The sequence below is a fragment of the Elaeis guineensis genome, chromosome 3 (assembly GCF_000442705.2).
Source record: "Elaeis guineensis isolate ETL-2024a chromosome 3, EG11, whole genome shotgun sequence".
NCBI lineage: Eukaryota > Viridiplantae > Streptophyta > Magnoliopsida > Arecales > Arecaceae > Elaeis > Elaeis guineensis.
The window spans coordinates 8,428,391-8,455,893 of NC_025995.2; the positions used below are offsets into that span (position 1 = coordinate 8,428,391).

Consider the following 27,503-nt stretch of genomic DNA (forward strand, 5'->3'; position numbering starts at 1 on the left):
TCCACCTTTGGATAAGTCCAACTACTTGCAGCCTTCTTTGATGTTGTCGTGCCAGCCATCTATGGCTTCCTTCCAAACCTGTAGCCTCTTTCCTCCTCCCTGCAGCATCTTTTGAATACCTACAGTCTCTTTCCACATCTCCTTGCATCTATAGATTTTTCTACAATGGTGAATTTGTTTGCCCTTAATATAAACTCATCTAAAAAGCGACATGGCCAGGGAAGGTCACGGCATTTCTTTGGCTAGCTTTAAAGAATAAACTTCACACAGATGAGGTTCTTGCCAAAAATGGATAGATTGTGAGTATAGGTTGCCCTCTTTGTGGTTGTAATATAGAATCTCTATCATTTTCTCATTAGATTCCCATTCACCAAGAATATCTAGACTACCTAAAATCTTATCTAAATATTAGAGGATGACCACCTACTCCTCGCTTTTTGTGGACATCTTGGAGGAAAGGCATATTCAAGAATCATAAGAAGAGCATGGGACCAGCTATTGATGTCTATGTTTTGGCATATTTGGCTTGAAAGGAACAAAAGGATCTTCCTACATCGGTAAGCATCTATTTTTTCAATTCCACAAAAGACCCTCTACTCTTTTCATCTATGGGAAGATCTAGTGCGGAGAAAATAATTAAAGGACATCATCAAATTTGGACAGTATATCCTCTTTAACTTCACCTTAATTTCTTTTTCTCTTCCCATGTATCTCTTTAGATTTTCTTTTCTTTGGACATACACTTACTTTTAATTTATATACCCTCCCAAATATTAAATTTTGTGAATATCTCTTAAAATTGATATTTACAAGTATACTTGTTTATATGTATGCTCTTTTTTTTTTCCAAATGTACTCATACCATCTAATGCCATTAAGAAATTAGCAGTTTAAAATTGAAATGATTAAATACCCTTAATGGGTAGATTTACACAAAGAAATATTTATAAGGGTGTACATGCAAATAATAACTTTGCGAGGTATTCATGCAATTTAATATGTTTAGGAGAGTATACACATAAAAATAAATTTAATTCTATTTTTATATATTTCAACTTATTTTAACTTTCAAACTAGTCTATGGCTTACTCATCAATATTTTCATACAAAAATATTGCTCAAAGAAAAGATCGATTCGATGATTAAATAAGCAAAAAGTTTTTAGAAGAAGGGAAGTTCAACTGTTCGATTAAATTTTTAGCAAGACCTTATTACTACTTTTGAAGTAAAAAGATAATTTCATAATTTAATTAATTTTTAATTTAAATAAATATGATTTTGGCTAATGGTATTGGCTAAACTGCTGTGTCAAAAGTATTCATACAAAAATAATATTTCTAAGGATATACATATAAAATTTAATTTTAAAAAGGTATTCACGCAAATCCAATATTTAGGAGAGCATTTACATAAAAACTCTACAGATTATTTTGTATGTATACCCTCCTAAAGATATAAATTATATGAATATCTATAAAATTGCTATTTGTATGTATATCTTTATAAATATTTTTTTTGTATCTGTACCTATTAAGGATATTTTGGTTAGGGCTGATAAAATATGATCCAATCCGTCAATCCGATCGGTGTTCGATCCATCATAAATAGGTTTGGATTTAGGCTAAATGGGTTTGAATCATAAATAGATCAATTCGTTTAACCCATTTAATAAGTAGGTCAGATTTGGGTTTTAGATATTTGACCCATTTAACCCATTTAATATTCAAATCGGGTTGAGTCAGATAACTCATTTAACCTATTTAATCTATTTCTGATCCATTTAATCCGACCTATTTAATCTGTTTAATCCATTTAAAATCTGTTTAACCTGTTTAAAATCTGTTTAACCTATTTCTGACCCATTTAACCGACCTATTTAATCTGTTTAACCCGTTTAACCTAATTTGACCTATTTAATAAATGGATTAAACGAATTAGGTCGGGTTACCTGTTTAATAAACAGGTCGGATTCAGATTTGAATTTTTGATCCATTTAATAAATAGGTCGGATTTGGATTGACGATTTTCTGACCCGACCCATTAATGATCCAACCCGACCCGATTGCCACCCCTAATTTTCGTCATTTCAATTTTAAACCGTTAATTTCTTAACAGCATTAGATGGTATGGTACATATGCAAAAAAAAAAGAAAATAAGAGGATATATATGCAAAAAGATATTTTATGAGGATATATATGTAAATATTAATTTTGGAAGGGTATCCATATAAATCCTAATATTTAGGAGGATATATATGCAAAACTAATCCTAATTAATTTGTGTGGATGGAGTACCTTACTTCCTCCACATTCCATCAAAAGAAATATTTTCTGTAGTTATTCAATTAAATAAATGATTCATTATTGGAGGAGATAGCAACAACCATTTCATTGTACATGAGCATTTTTAATTTTCTGATGGATTACATGGTTTCATTAAAAGAAATTGTTAGGCTTTGACCGTTCACTGTAGTTCGTAAGTTGCCTTTGCTTTCGTGATGGCGTTCTTATTCCAAATTTCGGTTGACGATTTCCTGTGTCTTAGGAGAGGTAATGAATGAACATTTACCTGCATACCCATCAAAAGTTTCTCTCCACCTTTGGGTTTATAATTGCATATATGCAGCCAAACAAACCTTAGGCAACTGATGGAAAAGGTTTGTACAAGAATCATTTGATGTGCAAAGAGGAGGGACGAATGCAAGAGGACATTGGATGATGGTTCGCCATCCATATGTGGTCACAAGATACTTTGTAAGCAGCGGGGGAATCACAAGAGTTGTATTAATTCTTTTCCAACCGAGAAAGTAAAGTAATAGGGTGTTAACTTCTCTATCATATTTCCATTTAAAATTTATTTCTTTTCACTCAAGGAGATTAGAAGAAAGGCCTCCCTCCACTAAACTAGAAGGCTTCAGCTCAGATCATTTGGCCACAACTCGAAAAGAACAATTGTGTCTCGGTTTCCATCTCCTATGATTTGGTTACCATTAGGACTTCAACTGGTCGATCTCTTAGACAATGTTGTCATCAACTCCGACGCTATCGGTGACAGCCCCGGGCTTGCATGTGTGCAGAATGAAGTTACATGCAGCGACCGCTTCTCCTACCGTCAGAAAAATCCATTCTTGGCCAATGGTTTCGAGGACCTTTGATTTATCTAGCTTCTTCATTATCTCACTTCCAGGGTTTGCCAACACAAGCTGTTCATGATAAAAACAACTAATTTTAGAGATATTAGCATATATCTTGACAAATCATATCTTCATGATAGTAAGATATCCCGCATGGAGACTAATTTAAGATAAATGGCAATATTTGCTGATCTTAATTAGCTCGCCTGGACACATAGCCCTGTTTCCTTCTTCCAAGATAATCTCTGGTGATGTTAATGCCTGCTTATTGTTGCCATTCTTGTATAGTGCGTTGGAACATATGTCTCAGCAGATTGGCTTGAAATTTAGTTACACTGTGTGTACCACATCGCCATGCATCGTGCTAATCACCTTGTTTTCTTCATCTGAACCCCATTCATCATGCACTCATCTCAATGATTTGCCTACCATGGTGATTGGCATAACGTACAGCATGTCGGTGCATGCGATATAGGGTACAATTTGCCCTTAAATGTAGGGCCTTGCCGGAGTTCGATAACGCTAAACATCCTTAGGTTTTAGGTCTAGGATCTTGACCCACAATTTTGATCAGTCCAGATCTCCCTTTCTTGGTCATATTTGACTCCATCTTTTGACTTAGTCTAGTTAGATCATGCTGGGCCCACTGGATTTTGGATTTGGATTTTCGGCTAGATTTTGGTATGGATTTGATCTGGGTTTATTTAGTGCCATGTTGTAGCTAATGAAAACTAATTGTTCAAATAAAGCATAATAACCTGAAGCCCCCTTCTATCCACGCTCTTCTTGACTTCCTCCAACATGCTAATACCACTGGTGTCAATGCTGCTCACAGCTGCCACCCAAACAAAGCAAACAAATATGTTAGCTCGTGACAACACCCACAAGATAGTATTCGCACGTGTGGACGGCCTCACTTACCACCCAAGTCCAGGATTACATACTGCAAGCTAGTTTCCCCCTTGGACTTCAGTTTGTCTTCCTCCTCGTCGATCCACCGTGAGATTCTAAACAGCAGGCACCAGCATCTCCATGAACAAAGTGGCACTCAACGCTAACCAAATCATACACGCAAGTACTTTCATGCAAATGCACTAGAATGCCATTGATGGTCCACTCACCTCTCTCTCAAGTAGCTAGCATTGGCAAAATAGATCGGAGCATCAATATGGAGCACGAACAATCCAGGAACACTTTGCGCCACTGGATACTGATCCATTCGTCGGTAGACCATCGAGTTTGGAATGTTACCAAGCACGGTGGTCCTTGGCCTTGCCACAAATAATAAAACCCTAAGTATGGAGATTGCAACCTGTGTGCATGTGATATTTGCATCATTCATCTCTAGTTAGAAGATAAAATGCAAGCCTATCAAATTGAACTAGGGTTCAAAGAACACGCACTGCGATGACTAATCCAATCTCGACACTGCCGAACACGACCCCCAAGTATGCACCTAAGCATACAAAGAAATCAACCTTATCGACCTGCCAGAGGTGGATCGCTGCCTCATAGTCGATAAGGCCAAGCATTGCTGCAATGATGATGGAAGAAAGGACCACCAAAGGGGTGTAGTGGAACAATGGTGTTAGGAAAAGCAGAGTGAACATCACAGCAGTTGCCATTACGACATTTGACATAGCTGTCTTGCACCCGGCATTATAGTTAACAGCCGATCGTGAAAATGGCCCTGATGTATTGATAAACTTTGGTCAATTAAAATCTACAAATTTAACAATGAAGCATGCTACATATATGTATAGTGGATCGAACATACCTGTGGTCAGGTAGCATGATGTTAGTGATCCAGCGATGTTCATCATCCCAATAGCAATCATCTCTTTGTTGCCGTCGATGTGGTAGTTCTTGAACATGGCAAAGCTCCTCCCAACAGCAATCCCTTCCTGTACATACACCATAACAAATTTAGACCTAGCAACTATATAAGGTAAATGGACACCATCCAACACTAATGGGCTTCCTAGCCATAATATTGAATGAATCTATTGGTCCAATGGCTTAGATAGACTTGATCAAGATGACTTACAGCAAGGGCAATGATCCCGGTGACTATGCCGGTCTTCAGTGCTACCATCATGTACGGCGATGAAAAGTTCAAACTGGTTGCAGATGGTGGATTTAGGCCCTTTTTCAAGTATCCGATCTGCAAAATGAATATCTATTGTTATTAATTTGAATTACTAATTCAAACATTGGTCATCTGATCAAAATCACATGGCAGATGGATGTGCTGCTGGTGAACGTACACCTAGGCTCATGGGCCGGCTCAGTTGTTGGATGCAGTCCATTGCCCAATTCAGGAGTAAGTAGTTTGAGAAAATCAAGGTCCACCAACTAGCTAGCACCTTTTGAAAACAATAGGATGGCTATTGTTGCTCTGAGAGGATTGAAGGACTCACCACTTGGACGCCATGGTTTTCAGCATGAGTAAGGTACACCAGAAGGCTTCCCAGTATCACTGACGTCAATGGGGCTGCAGCAGAAACCCAGAAGAACTTGGGCTTTCTCTTGCTCTGATCATTGTGTCATGGAAATTTATTAAAATGATCAGTACATTATTTATTAAAATAATGTAATAACATATATGAGAGCGTTATAGAAACTTAATTAACTAAAACTATTTCTTCATTTTTTTTTTAAAGAACAGCTTTTTTTTTTTTTCTTTCCATACATTAATTTTCATCACTAATTGATATAATATCAAGAAAAATTCTTTGTGTACCACGAATGCGTGCATCGTGCATGATGATTGACTCACACACAGGGCCGAATAGCGCATGAAAAAAAAAAATTTCACTATATACGGTATGTGCGTTCGTGCACCGTGTGCGTGGTGCACAAAAAATTTCTCTAATATCAGTTGTTTAGCGCAAAGGGGTCAAGTCTTCTTTTTAACTTGGACCCAGCCCAACAAATTCAACCTAAGTTGTGTAGAGTTGGACTCAAACCAGTGGTTTACACATCCAAGGATGGGTCAAGCCCGTCAGTTGTGGTCCAGATTAGGAGTGGGAATCGGGCGGGTCATCCTAGATATGGGTCAGTTGGATATAAAATAAATAAAAAATTTATTAATCCGAATACGACCTTTTAATTAAGTAAGTGAAAAATTCAGATCCAAATCTGGCAATTGTATTAACGATAACTTAATTCGATCCATGAGAGATTGAATCAAGTTAAACAAATTAAATGATTAAGTATTGCCACCCCTCACACCGGGATCTACGTTCAAGGACACCAATCATAGAATGGATGGTGGGCCTTGGCTGTTGGCCTTCAATTATTGGCTACCAGCTATCAGCACACCATCCAACTACTTCTACCATAAAAGTATACCTGCTCAGCTTTTGGCCAGTCAAAGTTGCAAGATATTGGTCCAGAGTAGCCGTAAAAATATTATCTACTCTAATCTACTCAGTTTCATACTTCATCTATGGTAATATTTTTTTTATGCGTGTAAATATATCAACCATATCTCGGCATTTACTCAACCTATCTACCAACTCGCAATATTTAAAGAAAAAAAAAAAAAGGAGATTTGGAGTTTCTCTCTGCATCAACTTTTGCTCATCAAATGGCCACAGAAACCTTGCAGTATGAGCAAATTGAATTCTAAATGATATATCACCTTTCGTCAGATATCACCTTTTGGTATACACATAGATTGCTTAACATTTTGTTGAAAGTTATTACCTACAAGGATGCATGGACAAGCACAAGAAGACAATGTTGTCTCAATTCCGTGAACGATGAGGACCAATACAAATGTTGGGCAAAGACATTCCCTTCTTCCCATTGGATGAGGGTGGGAAGCTTTTGCCCCTCCCAATGTGTCACGGGAGCATGATATGAAGTGGCGAACGAAACGAGACAAAGGTTATCTGTATGGATTTATATATAATATGGAAGTTTGTAGCAGTCTAAAATATTTGGACACTTGCTTGCTAGTTACACTGAATTGTTCTTCATATTTGTTTGAGCCAACTCCTTAAACTATTCCTCATGACCAAGTATAGGAGGCAAAGTATATTTGTTTTTGTAAGGATTTAGAAACGACTATAAACTTTACAGAAACCAACTCATTGGGGTATTTACTTGCTAGGCGGCGACACCGAATTGTTCTTTGTCCTTCTTTGTGCATGCTGGTTAATTAATTTCTACCTTCTTTGTGATTGGTCCTGTGAGGATCAAGATCGGGTCCATTACTCCAACCCTAACCTTAAGCCAGAGTATAATTTTGTTTCTCCTTCTTGCAAGAAGGATACAGTTTGATATTTTCTAAGATTTATTTTTCCTCTTAGTATGATTGTCTCATATGTTTTCCTAGAATGTGTTTTCCTCCTAGTATGATTGTAAGACACCAAAATAAAGTCAAAAGCACGACAAGAGAAACCAATGTGTTAGCACTAAGTTACCATCATATTAGACAAGCATAAATTAAATATAATTACAAATAAGGCTACAGCAATAGCTAATTACTCCCCTCTTCTACTAATTAAGAAATGACTTTGTTCATGAATGAGATATTCTTCCTAGTGTTTTAAAATGATAGTTCTTCTCCTATATATATAGTTGTGAAATTGTTGGCGGCACTGCCACATATTTTCCAAAAAGATAAATGGAATATTGTTGGCTGCTGGTAATTAAATATTTACCATGACTCTTTTGTTATACTGGTGCAATAATAAAATTCTTATGACACAAGCCAAAATGGTCCTATACTTTTATTTGGCATCATGCCTATGACATTTTGGTCAGTTATCAAGTTGGGAAGTTATACACTGCCATGTTCCAAGTGCAGAATTTTATATCTGATAATTAATATAGAAAACCTCGAAGCTTTTTACTCTTATGTCTGACTTTTAACGATCACCTTCTATTTTATGAGCAAATTAAGGATCACTGCCTTCTGTTGGTTACTCAGCTATTTTTAGCTTAAAAGATCCTTGGAAAGGCCGTAATATATATTCTTACCGTCTAACCCAGCTAGAACTCATCTTTCTCTAATGATTGGCCAGTTTTGCAGCCATTATACTTTACCTATTTCTTTGGTTTTTCATGGTTATATCTTTATAAGGTTCTTGATCAAATATTCTTGTTTTCCGAAGATAATGATTTCTTGTATCTATCTATGCATGACGTCTGAATCCAGAGATCACAGTCATATATATAAAAGTGATGGCTTACCAAGAATCTTGTGAGGAGAAGGAAGAAGAGGAAGCTGCAACCCAGAACTACACTTTCCCACCTCCACTGCAAGAAACAAGACATCACCGCCAAGCATTAGAAAGAAAAAGTGGAGTGTATTCTAGAATTTCCTTATCAACAAGAGGAGCGAAGATACAGACTGAAAGATGTGGTCCCTTCTTTTTTTTGTGTAATAATAACAAAATTATCACAACCAATATCCATTAGTACAAATATTTATATTATATCATGTTGTTATGTCCATTAGATAGCAGTACTGGTATACATAACAGCCCTTTCTCAACAACACTATCACAAATCATAACATATATATGGTGGTTGCATTTCTAAGGCCACCATAATATTTTTGATGCAACAGGGATTATATTCAAATTATTATTATGACTGAAATTTAGAAATATAATAAAAAAATTATGTTACAATGTTATCATGTCCATTATTTAACAGTAGGATTGTGATCATAAAATATATGATGGTCGCTGTCAATATATACATTTCATGTACAGTAGGTTCAGTGGATCATGATATATATGTAAGACATATGAGAAAGAGATTCCTTCATATCTTGTGGAAGGACTTCTCTTGAATAGTCATGTGTTAACCATGCTCCAATCAATGGAAGTACTAAAAAAGGCAGCTTAAAAGGAGCATTTCTATCAGTATAATTGTAATGGATGGAAATGGTGTGGCAAGAACCTGGTGGGTTTGAGAGAAGACTGATTCCATGACAGAGACAAGGTCAGTGGCTGTGGTGAAATGTTCAAGGCCCAGCATCCCCTTTAGCTGCTGGAGGCACACCACAGTAGCTGCCCCCCCCATGAAACCCACTATGGTTGCATGTGAGAGGAAGTCCACTATGAAACCAAGCCTGCACTCATAAATGAAGCAATCATGGAGAGAAAAAGTTATACATACAGAAAAAAAATATATTTAATTTTATCTCAGGGGATTGGAAGAAAGACACAAAAAGCAACTCCTTTTTGGTTTGATCCTCCAATCCTCCTTTTCCTGTTGTAAACAAATTTCACCAAATTGCTAGCTCCGAGTCGCTGACAAAACCAATCACTAGACCAATTGATCGAGCTGCTTTACCAAACCAAAAAGCCTGCAAAGAAAACAAGTTCCTCTCTGTCCCCTTCATCCACTATATTTTTGTTGTTTCTTTTTGCTCTCTCTGGTCCCCTCCCACCCTTTCAAGTTACTTGTATGACACCACCCTTGATATCCTTTAACTATTGTTCTTCCTACATTTTTTTACTGCACTCTTTTGTAAAACCAAACCTCTTTTTCTACTTACTTACCATATCAGATAAAATATTATACATCTCTTTCACAACAAGTTCCTTGTGTGCTAAAAATTCAATTGGAGTGGCTACAGAAGCCCATTATCTTGAGCAAAAGTAGAGAGAGGGGGGGGGTCTCTTTTTCCCTATTGAGGTCTTCTTATCCACTATATCCATCCAAGCTCCTCTTCTACCATTTTAAGTTTCCTTGTAGACTTCTCATATTTTGAAGCAGAGACCTTCCAAAATAAAAAGGTTGCTCTAAGCGACCATCATTTCCGATAGTTTAAGAAGGCCTTTTATGTAGAGGGTATCTGAACAAAGCTCTGCGACAAAGGTAGAGAGGATCTTCAGATCCCTACTTCTATATTTCAACCTCTTATATCTTACGCATCCTACCATCCAATCCATGCAAAGTAGAAAGAGAAAAGAGAACTTTTTCTACTATAATTTACCCTTGAGAACTTCTCACTATCTTTGGTTTCTTTTTTGCTATATATTAAAAAAAAAAAAACTTTACCATCTTTGTCCATTTTTTCTTTTCTACCACTTTCACAACCATTAATTATGGTCACCAATCCTTCAAAAACTATTCTAATCCTCTGTCTCACTACCCATCCCATACATACATCATGAACCAGCATATATACCTCAATAATCCCAAGGCTGCCTGAAAGAATCCCGCAAAGAATGTTGCGGTGAACGCCAAGTGAAGGTACAGCCCCGGGTTCTTCGATGCCGAGACCTCCTTCCCCAGCATGGACGCTATCAGCAGCGATGCCACTGCCACAGTCCCCACTGCCAGATCCCGCGAGCTCCCCATCATCGCATACACCAGTGGCGGCACAAAACTCGAATCTATGACCATAATTTTCCGCACAATAAAACAAATATTACTTCGAAACCCATAACATATTCTCATACTAACGTTATTAATTAACTAAAGTTATCCTAAGCATGTGTGCTTTCAGAGAGAGAAAGTAAACTCACATAAGCCTAGAATGGGTGGTAGATTTGCAAGCTTTGCATAGCTAATGCCTTGGGGTATGGCAAGGCTAGCGATGGTGATCCCTGCAATGAGGTCTGATTTGAAGAAGTTGAAGGAGTAAGTGGGAGCCCATTGAAGGATGGGAAGGAAGTACTGGAGGCCCAGGATAAGCCTACGAGAGCACTTCTCATGCTTGAATTGCCGAAGAGGGTCATCAGGGAAGAAGGTCTCCTTGAGGTTGGCACGGAAGGTCTCGAGGAAAGGCCGCGACGGCGGGATTGGGACGCGGCGTGTGCACTCCACCCCAGTCACCGTCCCAGTGAACACAAGATCAGTGTTCCCCATTACCGCTGGTAGTGTATATATGTTAGTACTTTAAAAAAACGTTAATTGGCTAATTGTGGAGGTTTTGTATCCTGCTAGCGATGGAGATTTGAGCCTTCTAGCACAAGACTTGATGAAGTAATAAGAGGTGAGTTAGAGAGAGAAAGAGAGAGAGCAAAGGGAAATGAAGGAGAGGCGGTGTATTTTGTTTGGTAGGAAGAGAGCTAGTTCTGAGGATGAGCGCAACGGGAGGGAAAACGGTGGGGTTTATATAGGAGAGGAGAGTTGCGCTGCACCAAGAGAAACATTTTGGGCTAAATGATACTTTCTGCTCGGTGGTCGAGAGGAGACTAGAGCCCACGATTTTGAATGGACACGTGGCAATTTTCTTCACGATGTCGGGGCCTAACCTTCTGCGGATTCCCTACGGTGGGTGTCACACCGTAGAGTGTGATGCACTCACGCAGCAGCACATATTATTTGATGGTCGTTGATAGTAGTCATCCATAAATATATTATATTATATAATATTATAAAAAATTTCTAAAGATCCGATGTATAAATTTATGAAGAAATTTTAGAGGTTAAAAAGAATAAAATATAAATTATTAAGATCTGGATAATCCAATAAAAATTGTTATTTGAAGTTGATTTTCTATAATTGGCTTAATAACATGACGTATAACGAATTTGAGGTAGCGCAAGAAGGGATTTCGACAGAATAAAAAAATTAATGATTTGAGAAGATCCACCGCCTAAGTGGTTCAAGTGCAAATGAGCAACCATATTGAGTAAAGAGAACAAAAAAAATAAAGCAATATTGGTCTTCATTTGTGGTTGAACCGGTCAGCACGTAGATGTGGTGCAATCAACAATTTTTTAAGAACAATGGGGAAAGGTGCTTGGCATCTCAAATGATTGATTTGTGATGTATGACATCTGTCCATTGGAGCTGATTGAGTTGCAGCTACAAGTTTGAGTCAAACCAAAATTCGAGACGGCAAATTGGGAAGGCCCGTCTCACCTGCCATTGGAGCGCGTATCAAATTATGAACCTCCCGTACGAGTCTCCAGTGGAACTAGCCGACAACCTTCTATAATTCGCGGATGGGAAACTGATAATAACAAGAAGCAAAATTCTTGGTGCACCGCAGGCACGCGGTTCTGTACCATCTATGATGATTAATTTTCATACGGAATCAATGAAAAAAATTTTTAATCACGCATCGCATTTTGACCCAGCGTGTGAACCAACTATCACGGACGATGTGTACATTTCTGCATCATCTATAATATATAAAAAAAAATTATAATAAAAAATTTTTAGATTTAAAAATACCAATAATAAGACTGAGATCCCAACGAGCTAATCTAGATTCCATATAATAATTATACGACGGAGGGTAGCCTCTTTCTCCACGTATCTTACTTTTTTGTCCTTTTAGAGGGCAAAAAAAAGTGAATTACTTCTCCAATATTTATTATTAATTAAATATATCTTTAAAAAAATAAAATAAAAATAAAAAAATAAGTAATTAATTTTTTTTATACATAAAAATAATAATAATTTACAGGCCTTTTGAACAAAATAACAAGAATGTTCAGAAATGTTTGATGTCCCTCTCTGCTTTTCCGCAAGCTATATGTCTCCAAAAGAAACAAATATATAATTAAGATCTTATAGAAATTGCATTGATAGAAATTTTTTTTTTTAAAAAAATTATGAATTTTTTTCCAACCAAATCCACCAATATGATGCTATACTGAGCTAGTTCTACGATCTTCTTAATTAAATTTTATTTTTTTATATTGCCAAATTGTCCAAAGTTCATATAGATTTATCGGCCAATTTTTTATCTTGAGTTACAATTTCAAAGAGAACTAATACTTCTAGTAAAAGGATAATTGATGAAAAGATTCGAGACAATTTCTTTATTAGCACCGGACAAGGAAATCCTGATCCAACTCCCTAGCCTTTTCTTACTAGCATCTCTCCCGCAAGTAATCTCTTCATTAAATCATGCCAAAGGAAGACTTTAAATTTTTTCGAGCATTGCTGCTTCCCAGATAACTTTGTAGTAAAGTCATAAGATTCCTCAATGGTTGATAAATTTGTAACATGAATCTATAGTATAAATACCATCATTGGTGTGCTTCCATACTATCTCACCAGCAATTCTTCAAAGTCTGATTAGCTCCAACAAGTCCATCAATAACATCAATTGGTCTGATATATGATGGTGAGTGGACCTTAATATTTTATACATTTTCTAGCCCGAGTGAGATGCCATCGGTACATATTGGTCTTCCGTGCTCTATTCTTTAGCTCTTTAGACAATGACGCTAATGGCATAGCACCGATCTAAATATTATGATATAAAACAGAGAACATCATTAGTTTTATATTAATTATGAGATAAGAGAGATTTTGATTTATATAGAAGAAAATTATCTTTCCCACATAAGATATTTTTTGAAGGATAAAACTATAAGGCGCATATGTCAGAGCGGACAATACCTCACGTGTCGAGCTATGATCCCTTAGATGTAATATTGGCATACCAGATAGAAGACCAACCCTGCAACTATAGAGCTCCTCAAGTCCGTACATCAATCTGTGGTAAAAATAAGGAGGAGAACACCTTCCATTGATTGTGAGTCAAAGGAGACTCTGGCTTATACAGAAGAGAACCATCCTTTCCATGTGAGATATTTTTTGAAAAATAAAATCATGAGATCCATGTATCAGAGCAGACAATACCTTACATGCCGAGCCATGAGCTCTTAGTCGCAATATTAATGTGCCAAGTAAGAAACCAGCTCTACAATTATAGGGCTCCTTCCATCCGTACACCAGTCTATGGTAAAAATAAAGAGAAGAACACCTCCCATCTATACACAAACACCCTCTTAACTAGAAGATTATATTGTGGTACAGAAGAGAGAGCATCATTAGTCTCACATTGGTTGTGAGTCAAAGAAGACTCTAACTTATATAGGAGGAGACTATCCTTCCCACAAGAGGCATCTTTTGTAAGGCAAAATAGTGAGGCCCATGGACTACAACGAATAATACCTCAAGTGCAAAGACATGAGCTTTTCGCCACAATACCAAGCACCGTCTCAAAATTTGACAGTTTCATCATTTAATATAAAAAGCTCTGCTAATATTCTTCCAAATTGGCGATCATTCATAAAAGCCTTTCTAACTCGAGCATAAAAAGCTCCAAGGTGCCTCAGGTCCTTTTAATAATTTCCCAGCCCTCCGATCGCGACAAATACCATCTCAATTGACCATGGATATTTTCTTTTCCGTTCCACATAAATGTGCTTCTTAGTTGAGAGGGCAACCTCTCTTGGATAACCTTATTCTGGATAAAGAAACACAGTGATGGAACCCAACTGTTCGTGCAACTACCAAAACCTAGTTAAGATTGCCTCGGACTACTTAAACATTTCTTGAACCAAAACCTAGTTAAGATTGCCTCGGACTACTAAAACATTTTTTGCACCTAAAACAAGAGAGGGAGAGTCACTTGTAGTATAATTAGTCAAATTCATACTCCGAATGCAAGTTCAAGTCTTAGAATCTCCCCATGGTGGGGGGACGATATGATAGATTGCAGCAAGATCCACTGAAGCAACTTGCTTCAAGTTGAAAGCATGTATGATTTGTATGAGCAAGTCAAGGGAAAGACATACTAGAAAGATGATCATAATCACATCAATGAATGAATGTTAGAGATATTTTCCTATCAATAGAGTTATATTATATAATTCAATCAAAATGATAAATACGGTTGCTATTTCTAAACACGCACAAACATGTGCCAAAAAACCCAAGCAAGAATAGGTCAATAAATAATTAGCAAAGATTTCAATGCATGGCCTTAGCAAGCTTGGTTTTGATATCCTGTAAACTAAACATTTGACTCTGAAAACTTCAGCTCTTAGGAAATAATTCAACAATGTACATCAATCTTACTATTATTGCAAGTCTTCGAACTAACATTGGTCATCCACCAATATAGAGCTCGGGCTTAGTAAAAAAAGGTGCTTCCTTCCAGAGAAATCTATAATGAAAGTTCGCACGTATAGGAGGAGCTCTGCTGGGTGACCCTTCTGATGCCTAAGTTAACTGGAGCTTGAGAACATGGAAGAAAAAAAAGAAGAGACAGGAGAGTAAGAGAGTGAGGGCACTGTTCTCTGTGTGTATTTGCTTGCTTAGCTTAAAGTCACCTGGTTACCTCTTTATATAGAGAAGGAGCTGTAGGCTATTATGTCTAAATCTGATATATAGGCCGTTAGGTCTTAATTTATAAAATTGTTAAGTCTTAACTTGCTAGGCCGTTGGGATAGAAAATCTGTTTACTAATCTACAAATTATAGTTGTTAGTCATGTGCGCCAATTATGGATTCTATCCATGTTCCAGAAGTTCTTCGAAGATTCTTGTGAGTCGACCTTGCCTTGGAGATGGCCAGTGGTTTGAGGTTAGCATAGCACCAGAGTACCACTTCAGCTTGAATCCAAGATTGATTCATCATGTATAAGGTTATGATCCATAGGGTGGTGCTATCCAATGTATAGGTCAGCTTTTGATGAGCTGCAGTTGATATTCACCAGATCGGCATCCATTTGGTGATGAGGTCAGCTATTATCCAAGGTCATAGGCTTGCGCTACTTTAATTCCTTTAGGCTGAAGTTATGATGCGGTTCTGGTCACCTCAGCTCCAAGCCGAAATACTCTGATTGATGAAAAATGGCTCACATAAATGATGCATGCTCTGATACTTACTAATCTAATATGAACATTGCTTGATATCCACATATCCCATGTATTCATGAATTGATTCTATTGCTATTATCCAGAATGGTGAGCAACCAAGCAGAAAATGTAGTGATAGGTGGCCGTACTCTACCTGGCTTTGAGTGGCCGTACTCTACCTGGCTTTGAGTTTGATATATATATATATATATATATATAATGCGTAAGAGGAGTAGTTTAATGTAAGATGTGAGAAGATATAATAATAATTTTTGGATCCATATCAACGGTTCAGATGAGTGCCGCAGTGATTCAAACTGTCCAAATACCCTTAAAATTTATCCATTCCTTCATTTTTTTATTTTTTTAATATGCGCATATGAGTGCGCACGGTGCTCATCTAAATCATTGATGTGGATCCAAAGATTATTATTATGTCATCTAACTTTTCATATTAAGCCACTCCTCTCACTTGATACACTTTCTATATATATATATATATATATATATATATATATATATATCAAGGACTAGAGTTTGTTTGATTCAACTGAACTTGTACAAGTAATCACTCCGTATATGTTACTGGTGTTGTCACACTTAAGAAGAAAAACATTGATGTAAACATTAAACTAGAACTTGCCCAATTCAAATTGGAGTTCGAATCCTCGACCTAAACATATAATCAGTTGAGCATGGATCATATTAAACCTGATAAAAAGTTAATTGTCACGCTGAAACGTCAATATACATATTAACCATGAAACTGTTTTGGCATGATCAAGATTCTAGATCTTCAACCATTGCTCAAGATATGACGATAGGTTCTTTCCGTGTCGGCAACTCGAGCAAACTGATCACTTGGTCCACGTAAAAGTCACAAACAAACAATATATGCCAGCCTATTGAGGCATTTGGCTGATTCCCTTTGCTTTGTATGCAGTGTGAGGTGAGCATACAAGTCGGACAAACCCAGCCAACCTCACTTGTTGGTTTTTGTTTTCTTCCGGACAGCCAACTTCACTGCTTATGTTTGCCAAAAGGTATATTGCCGCTTCTTACCAAAAAATAAAAAATAAATATATATATATATATATATATATATATATATATATATATATATATATATATATATATATATATATATATATATTGCCGCACAAATGATTTCTGCCATATTTTGAATCCAACGTTCAAATTGGCTATACGATATGTCCGCATAAATTCTAGAGCAACAGCACAAAGATCATGCACGTAAGATCTTAAAAATTATTACAATCTCAATACCTATAAACAATAATGATCTAATTTAATAAATTTAAATATTTATAAAATTTAGTCATCCAACCTATATCAGTGATGCTTTATGTATTTATTCGTTTCAATTATGATTCCATCCGTAGTCAAGTATAAATATTCTATAACTCTAAAAAAAAAAAAAAAAGTTATAAGCTTTGCAATGCAGGAAGAAGCTCCATATACCTACGCCAATGTAATAATACAACGTGAAAATAGCAATGAGTAATATTAGAGTGAAAACATAAAGCATGAATCTCATATCAAATACTCAGAATAATTCAAACATCCTTATAAATATATATCAAATATCTATCTATTAGGATTTGATGCCTCAAGATTCAGTCCATAATAAACCCACAGTGAGATCCAGGATAACGAATGAAATTCAACGAGTCCAAAAATAGTCTAAACAGAGTCCAGATGAAGAAACTATGTGCAAAAGAATGCCAAAGCATGGTGGCACGGCTCACAGAATGGCAGAGGCTGTGGTGGAGCGAGCGTGCACGGTAGCATGTAGTTTGGCCGCGAGAGCACGGCCCAGCACACAGATGCGCAGGCACAGCCTACATGAAGTTCTTATGCGATCCACATGCAGTGTGTGGACCGACGGTCCATGGGGGTGTGGTGTGGACCGGCAGGCCATTTTCTATCGATTTCTTGCGGTCCATGCAGACCAGAAGAGCATTCTCACATCATTTTGCACGGTCTACGGGGTGTTAGTGAGCCGACTACATGATCGGACAATCATAGCAGCCAGTCTTGATCTGATGGTTTGGGATGCTGTTTTGATGCTACCAGGAGTCCTGCTCCATCTTGGGCTAGGATTTTGGGCTTTAAGAGGCCAGTGGATGAACTGAGAGACTGTGGCTTTGGTGTTCGATAGAAACCTGATAGAGGTGATAGCAGATAGCAACTGCAGACTGTGTGGTGGTTCGACAGAGAGCAGAGATACAGGGTACCTCAGGCAGACTGTCATATAGCGATCGTTCCAAAGGTTCAAAGAATCTCTTGAATTCTAGTGAGAGCTTTATAAAGGTAGCTTCTAGTTGAGAGAGATTGTGTATAAGGGTTGAGAATGTGAGGATCTCCTCTTGCACTTGTTCATTTCTCATAGTAAAGCTTTACATGCCTTATGGAGGTAAGTCTTGGGCTGATCTTCGTACTTGATTTTTTTTTTATCTTGTTTTTTTTTTTTTCTTGCTGATCGAGTGCAATGGGAGTGACATCGAAAAGATCCTGTAGTGGTAGTATTTTAGCCAGAAATCTCTAACAACTGGTATCAGAGCTCAGACAGTATTAGCGCACGATTGCTCAGATCATGACAGTGTTAATCGAGATTGAAGAAGATGGAGAAGACAAGTTTAGTCAAGATGGAGATGAGTCAATTTGATGGAAAAAGCAATTTCTCCCTCTGACAGTCGAGAATGAAGGATGTGCTCATCCAGCAGGGATTGATCGACGCTTTCTTGTGTGAGAAGATGCCGACTACTATGGAGATAATGGTTTGGAAGCAGCATCAGATGCAGGTGTGAGTACGATCCATTTCTATCTAACGGATAATGTGGTGATCCATGTACTTAACGAGACTTTTTCAACGACGATATGGTCAAAGCTCGAGGAGTTGTATATAATAAAGTTCCTCACCAATACTCTGTTCCTCTAGAGGCAATTCTATCAACTGCAGATGAATGAGAGACAGAGTATACTGGAGCATCTAAATAACTTTCAAAAGATCCTCACCAACCTCCTCAATGTTGGTGAGAAAGTTGAAAAGAAGATCAGGACGTTGGTCTTGCTATCATCCCTTCCTTCCTCTTTCGAGTCTTTGATGACTATTCTTCTAATAGGAAAGAGTACCATCAAGATAGAAGAGATGACTTCTACACTTTTTCAGAATAAGGTTCTTAGGCGGGAGAACTGGGCTTCAAGTCTAGGTGGTGACTTGGCTATAGTGGTGACTGGAGGATGTAGTGGCAGAAGATGAAGCAATAGGAGATCACGAGATGGGTGATCCAGGTCTAAGATGAGGGACTATAGCAAGATCAGATACTAGCGATGTGATGAATTGGGACATCATATCAAAGATTGTCCTCAACTCAAGAATCGGATGATGGCTACTATGGCGGCAACTAGTAGAGACATTGAGATCGTTGATGTACTTATGATCTTAGATGAGGTATCTACTTCTTTCCAGCAGTAGATTTTAAACTATATTTGTTCTTTTCATGTCTATTGCAGAGAGGAGTTGTTTGAGTCCCTAAAGAAAGTAAGAGCACTGTTTGCTTGTCGGATGAATCAAGTTATACAATCAAGGGCATCAGGACGGTCAGCATGAAGACACATGATGGAGCAGTGAGGAAGTTGGGTGAGATCTGATACATACCTAGCTTCAAGAGAAATCTAATTTTTCTCAACAGACTGGATTTGATCGGCTACAAATGGAGGCTAATAGAGGAATCCTGAAGATCATGCATGGCAATAGGGTCGTGATAAAGGAGAAGTGGTATGGAGGACACTACCTTTTGGCAAGGAGCCCAGTGCGAGATGGAGCTCCAGGAGCAGATGGATCAGATACGAGATGGGAGACTCAGGAGGACGAGAGATGACATCACAAAGTGAAGATCCTATTACACAGGAGACTATCCCGAGTAAGTCTCAAGTTAGAGAGGATACAGTACGTGATGGAGATAGGATCGAGCGGTCTGGCTCGACTCCCATATTTGCCCATTCATGAGCAGCAGGCGTTTACTCCAAAGCATGAGGGCGAGAGATGAGCTCTCAGAGTTACTGTGAAGATGGAATGTTGAGTCGAGATAGAGATTGTTAGAATTTAATGTCTCGAGATTCGGTTTCATAATAAGTTCACAATGAGATCTAGAATGACAAACGGAGTCCAACGAGCCTAAGAACAGTCCAAATAGAGAAACTACATGTGAAAAAAGACTAAAGCATGGTGGCATGACTCACGGAGTGACGAAGGTGGTGATGGGGCGAGCGCGGGCAACGGCACATGGGCTGGCCACGAGCGTGCGGCCTAGAGCATGAACATGTAGGCGCAGTCCAGGCCTAAGCTGGCATGCGCAAGCACGACCCACGCAGTGTACTTATGCAGTCCACGCATGGTGCGTGGACCAGCAGTTCATGGGGGCATCGCATGGACCGACAGGCTATTTTCCATCGATTTCTCATGGTCCATGTGGATCAAAGGGGTGTTCCCACATCATTTCGTGCAGTCTACAGGGTGTTGGTGAACCGACTGCCACGATTGGACAATCAGGACAGCAATCGATCTTGACCTGATGGTCTGGGATACTGTTTTGATGCTACCAGGAGTCCTGTTCCATCTTGGGATGGGATTTTGGGCTTTAAGAGGCCTGTGGATGAATTAAGAGATCGTGGCTTTAGTGTTCGGCAAAAATCTAATAGAGACGGCAGTAGGCAGCAGCTACAGACTGTGTGATGGTTCAGCAGAGAGCAAGGGTATAGGATACCTTAGGCAGACTATCACACAACGATCATCCTAAAGGTTCAGAGGATTTTTTGAATTCTAGAAAGAGCTTTGTAAGGGTAGCTTCTAGTTGAGAGAGATTGTGTATAAGGGTTGTGAGTATGAAGATCTCCTCTTATACTTGTTTCTTTCTTATAGTAAAGCTTTGTATGCCCCGTGGAGGTAAGCCTTAGGCTAATCCATGTACTTAATTTTTTTTCTTATTTTGTATTTATTTTTCCTTCTTTCTTTCTCTTGCTGATTGAGTACAATGCAAGTGGTATCAAAAAGTTCTGTGGTGGTGGTATCCTGGCCAGACATCCCGAACACTGTCTTGTCAAAAAAAAAGTATCATAATATGCCAACAAGTGAACCCTTTTACGTGGTATTGGTTTCATATCTTGTCATAACTTCAGATTTTTTAATCTTATTCTTGTCGATTTAGGACTATCCAAGATCATGCCCCAATTTATGTCTGATTAAATTTTCATACGTAAGCCCGTAGAAGCTATCCCAAGCATAAGCTCCTAGAGGCTATCTCACACATAAGCCTATAGAGGCTATCTCAGATATAAGCTCCTAGCCGATTATTTCAAGTATAAGCTCCTAAAGGCTGTCATATGCATAAGCTTATGGAGACTTTCCAAGTATAAGCTTCTAGAGGCTTTCCCACATGTAAGCCTACAGAAATTATCCCAAGCATAAGCTCCTAATAGGCAATTCTAATCATAAGCTCTTAGAGGCTATCTACATGACAAGATTAGTCTAAACTATATCTTTTCCATCCAATTACTATGTTGATTTCATTAAATCAATTCTAATTTATTGTATGATCAAGATAAGCATATCATAAGCATATAACCATACATATCATCAATCATTGATATATATGTATCGTCAATATATAATATACTCATGCCAAAAAGTCATACAGGAACAATAGTATCTCAAACAAGACAATCTATCAACATGAATCCTTCAATACAAAATCAACAATACAAATCCAATGGTACAAATAATATATATTATGGTGACCATATACAAGGATTTTCACATGTATTAAAATTATTATTAGATTTTAGTTTCAAACTCTAATATCCAAATTACTCTTAATTCTAAATTTTTCAATCCTATCTAATACATGACTAAGTAAACAAACAGATTTAAGAAATTATCTTGCTTTAAAAATCAGAGCATAAATGCTCTTACTCAATATCTTCTCATCCAGTTGATTGTACCTATATATAGCCGAATCCCATAATCAAAAGAAATCATAAAGTGACCATGATCATGGTATAAAGATTATGAGAGAAAAAAGACACGGCTGCTCGGATAAAGACTTGACTAATAGATCATGAAGCAAAAATCAAATAGGTTTAAAGTTGATATATCAAATACTATCAATGATAGATATTCAATAAAAGCTAAGATGGAGACAAATATAGTGGATGGTCATATCAATATCAGTCTAAGACCCTATACTAGTAACAACTCAATTAGTCCATATATTGATTTGATAACTGGGATGTCAAGAACCCTTCTCAATGTTTTCTAGTCCAATAAATCGTTCCCCTACAAAACCAAACTTGATATCAAAAAATAAAATCCATAAGATAGAAATCATTTATCTAGAGCCCTTAGTTAGGGTTCATCAGTGGTACAACCTCAAGTCCCTTGAACCCCTTATATCATCTAGAGAGAAAAAGAAAGAGAGAGGAGAGAGAAAACTAAGGAGGAGAGAGAAGAGAGAATTCTTCTCTTCTTTGAAATAAGAAAACTCGCCTTTTCTCCTCTTTTTAAAAAGGGTAATAGAAAGGTCGGTTGCTGACAACCTACATGGCATCGATCTGAGGGTGGCAACACAAGGATCTCAATAATGAGCTGTAGCCGATGGTAGCAGTGGTAGCAACCAGCCAAATGGAAACAAAGTTGAACAAAATCAAGGAAAATAAGGGATCAGACTTCATTTTGAACTTGGATCGCTTGCCAGCGACCAAGGCCCCTTCACAGGGGTCTAAGAGGGCATCTAGAGAGTTTGGCTGAAGGTCTGACTACTCATCAAAGGAAATCAAAGGAAGGATATGGTGGATCCCAAAATTAGGGCATTCTTTTGCCATTTTGAAATCTGATAATCTCCTACTGAGATTCCAGCCAGCAATGATGGCTTGATGAATGGTGAGGCTAGAGGAGGATAGGGGCTTAGTAGCATAACTCCGGTGAGACCCTAAGCAGGGTAACATGGCAAGGAAAGGTGATGACTAAGTAAGACGTGATTTTTTTCTAGCGGCAGCAATCATCTTACAGCTCAAAAGGATGGAAAATAGATGATGGAGGCTAGGATTTCTTTGCCTCCAACAAAGTCATGAAAGAGCTGGAGTCAGATGCCTTCAACTTAAATAGGGGAACTCTATTTTCATTATGCTTGTTATTTATTTGACTGCTTTAAGATCTGTAGAAAAAAGATGAGGTCTTCACATTCTTTATTTTTAAAATAATTTCATCCTCGAAATTAAGTAACTCAAAGCTTACTCATTCTTTACATCATCCTTTGAGAACTCCCAAGTAGTCTTCCTCTCAAAGTGCTTGCTTCACAAGATCTTGACATAAAGAATTATGTTGAAAACTCAATCCATGCAAGTATAAGAAATTTCCTTGACTGTTTCAAAAGGACATGAACATTTTGATCTTGAAATAAAATACCATAGCTTTTCACCAATAAAATTAATTTCTCTTGATCAATTCTACATAAAATTATAATCAACCCAATTTGCTATTAGTAAAAATAAAAGAAACACTGAACATCGGATATTTTCATATTCTATAGCCTTATTTCATCTCTTGACATCTTCCAGGTTTAAGAATTAATACTTTTATTTAAAAAAAAAAAAAACTCAAGCCACTTGAGGTAGATGAAGTAATAATGTCAAAACTAGAAGAAAGAGATGTATATCAAACCATTCCGATTCAAGATAAAACAAAGGATCATCAATATATTACAATAGATTTAAAATGTCCAGTGTTTTTTCTAATATTATCTATAATAGGATAACCTATCGATAAAAATCACATAACTACATCTAAATTAGCCAAAGAATTTATAATATTTCATTTTTTGCTATCAACAAAATCTTTCTTCGTTAACTCAAATCTTCATTATAATAACTTTTGAATCAAAAAAAATTATTACTAGTCAGTTCAAATCACCACACTTCCACTGTGTACTCTAATCTAATTTTATCAATTTCTCTAGGTTCACCAAATAAATCCCGACAAAAAATACTGCTTCATATTGGAACTAAGAAGATCCAAAATTTCAAATTGTCAAGCAAAACTTCTGAGTCTTTATCCCTACTATGCCTTGAGCATACCATATCAAAATCCTTAAAGCCACTTTCCATATTTAAAGTCATTGCATAAACTTCAGTATCCTCTCAATAAATTTAGACTAATTTGAATTAATCATGACCTACTTACAGTTCAATTAGACAATCGAGATCAACTTTTCTCTTAGAAGGTTAGCTTCAACCTCTAACAAACTAGAAGACTCTAAGTCAATATCTTTATTAGCTTGGCTATTTCACATATAGCTTTCTTCACCATGATTCTTAGCATCAATCAACCATTTTATCTGAAATCTTTGTCCCTTATATATTAAAATCAAAAAAGTCCACCAAGACTAATTTCTACGGTCAATTCAACAACAATAGCAAGATATTTTAGATCAACTCAGAAATTTAAACTTTGACTTGAATTTTAACACTCCCAATTATCTTTAACAAATATCGAGAAGATCAAGTAATTCAATCCAAAAATGATATAATTGAATCATCGAAAATTTCTCTAAGATGCAAGTCCTATGTCCTCATCATAAAATCTAATCCACCAATAAAGAATTATGTGTATTTGCAACATCATAGATATGTTTTTCCTTTATATGCTACTTTCATTCTTGATCCAAATCTAGATTCAACCCTCAAAGAATATTCTGCTTTGATACTATAAAACTCTTCCTTAGACAACACCCTAAACAGCTTCTTATTGATAATCCCAAAATTTTCAACCAACAATTAATGATAAAACTAGAATGCTATCATGGTTTGCAACCATACTAAGTTTAGGATCCCAAATCACCTAAATAACAATAGATATAACTGCACATGACACATTTGGCACTAAGTTCTATAGTCAAAACCTCTCGCACACATCTTAGGACAGCCTTACTTTTTGAGATTAGAGGCATAATCTATCCAACCCTCCTATATTCATTGTATGCCTAATTCTTATTCACCAATTTTAGCAAAATTCCAATGATTTAAAATCCAAATGCAGAATTAATCTATTTCTGCTACTATTATCATGTCCCTAGTGATCATAACCTAAGCTCATATATCACATAAGTCACAGTCCATGATAATTATAACTTAATTTTTGATACCACTCTATCATGTCCCAAAACCAACAAACAGGTCGGCCATGCGATATGCCTGCCTGAACCTTATAGCAATGCTCTAGAGATCATATAAGACCTTAAAAATCATTACAACCTCAATATTCATGAATAATAATGATTTAATTTTATAATAAATTTGAATATTTAAAAAATTTAGTCATTTGATCAATATCAATGATACTTTATCTATTCATTTCTTTCAACTGTGATCCCATCTCTAGCTAAGTACAAGTATCCTATAACTCTAAAAAAAAAAAGAAAAAGAAGAGATTATGAGCTTTATAGCCTAGTAAAAATCTCTGCACATCTACACTAATGTAATAATATAATTTAACAATAGCAATAAGCAATATCAGAGTGAAGATATAAAACATAAAATTTTATATTAAATATCCCAAATAACTTAAATATCCATATAACTATATATATTAAATATCGATCTTATCAAAAAAGGTGTGTCATAATATGCCAACAAGTGAATCCTTTTATTTGGTATTACTTTCATGTGTCTTAACATCTATTTTTTTATCATAATTTTAAATTTTTTAATCTTATTTTTTTGACTTTGGACTAATCAAGATCATGTCCTAATCCATGTCTGATTAAATTTTTATACGTAAGCCCATGAAAACTATCCCAGGCATAAGCTCCTAGAAGCTATCTCATGCATAAGCCCATTGAGCCTATCCCAAACATAAACTTCTAACTGACTATCTCAGGTATAAATTTTTGTAGTCTATCATATGCATAAGTTCATGGACGTTTTCTCAAACATAAGCTTCTAGAGGCTATCCTACATGTAAGTCTGTGGAGGCTATCCTAGGCATCAGCTTCTAACCGACTATTCCAGCATAAACTTCTAGAGCTATCCACATGATAAAATTAGTCCAAATCATATCTTTTCCATCCAATTATTATGTTGATTTCATCAAATCAATTTCAACTTATAATATGATCAAGATCAGCATATCATAAGCATATAACCATATCATTAATTATTGATATACATATATAGTCAACATATAATGACTCATACTGAAAAATTATATAGAAATAATAGTATCTCAAACAAAATAAATCTATCAACATGAATCTAATGATGTAAAATCAACGGTACAAATTGTATATATAATGGTGATCATGTATTAGGATTTTTACCTCTATTGATAATAAACTTGGTCACTATTATTTACTAGTCCACGCCTAGCATGTCCTATCAATCAGTATATATCCAACTCATCTATCATCTAACATTAGCATAGGAAACAATAAAATTGTTATTAGATTTTAATTTCAAACTCTAATATCTGAATTAATCTTATTTTCAAGTTTCTCCACCCGACCTGATATATGACTAATTAAACAAATAGAGATTTTAGAAATTATCTTGCTTTATAAATTGGAGCATAAATCCTCTTACTCAACATCTTCTCGTTCAATTGATTATACCTGTACATTGCCAAATCCTATAATCAAGAGAAATCATAAAATGACTATGATCATGATAGAAAGATTATAAGAGAGAAAGAACACAGTGACTCGGATGAAGACTTGATCAATATATCATGAAGCAAGAATCAAATAGGTTCAAAGTTGATATATCAAATATTATCAATAATGGGTATTTAACAAAAGCTAGGTTGGAGATCAATATAGTGGGTGATCATATCAATATCAATCTAGGATCTTGTATGAGTGACAACTCAATTTATTCTGCATATTGATTTGATAATTGGAATGTCAAGAACCCTTCTCAATATTTTCTAATCCAATAAATCATCCCCCTATAGAACCAAACTTAATATTAAAAAATAAAATCCATAAGATAGATTTCATCTATCCAGAGTCCTTGGTTGGGGTTCGTCAAGGGTTCAACCTTAAGTCCCCTAAAACCCTCACATCATCTAGAGAGCAAAAGGAAAAGAGAGGAGAGAGAAAAGGAAGAAGAGAGAAAAAGAGAGAGAAAAAGAGAGAGAAGAGAGAGTTCTTATCTTCTTTGAAAGAGGGGGATTCTCCTTTTCTCCTCTCCTTAAAAAATGACAGTAGAAAGGTCGATGGCCGACGACCTACATAGCACATCCAAGGGTGGTGACACAACACCAACAACTAGCTGTAGCCATGGCAGCAACGATGGCGACCAACTGAATGGAAACAAAGTCGAAAGAAAATCAAGAAAAATAAGGGGTCGAACTTTGTTCAGAACTTGGATCACTTGCCGGCAATCGAGGCCCCTTCACATGGGTCTAGGAGAGCACCAAGAAAGTTTGGCTCCAGGTCTGATTGCCCATCAAAGGGGATCAAAAGTATCAGATATCGTAAATCCTTATTTTAATGAAACCAAATCTGTCAGATATCATAAATCTCCATTTTGATGAAAACCAAATCTGACCAATATAGTAAATCTCTATTAGTGAAAATCAAATCATGAAAATCAAATCACAATTAAAACCATCCTACATTGGCCCAATGTATATTTCTTTTATATACCTTTTTTTATTTCTTGTTTATTCTTTCCTGGAGTCTATTTATATGATGTAAATCATGTA

General features: G+C 36.6%; 1 protein-coding gene across 1 annotated transcript; it reads right to left on the bottom strand.

The window, feature by feature from the left end:
• Positions 1–2,751: 2,751 nt before the first annotated feature.
• LOC105042328 (sulfate transporter 3.1) lies at positions 2,752–11,197 on the bottom strand. Its single transcript, XM_073253615.1, has 12 exons — positions 10,634–11,197; positions 10,294–10,501; positions 9,057–9,228; positions 8,340–8,405; positions 5,555–5,668; positions 5,182–5,298; positions 4,912–5,038; positions 4,538–4,824; positions 4,256–4,446; positions 4,056–4,141; positions 3,893–3,969; positions 2,752–3,203 (listed from the first exon to the last, which is right to left on the bottom strand). The coding sequence occupies exons 1-12, from the start codon at positions 10,974–10,976 to the stop codon at positions 3,015–3,017; spliced, it is 1,977 nt and encodes a 658-aa protein (XP_073109716.1). The 5' UTR covers positions 10,977–11,197; the 3' UTR covers positions 2,752–3,014.
• Positions 11,198–27,503: the final 16,306 nt, after the last annotated feature.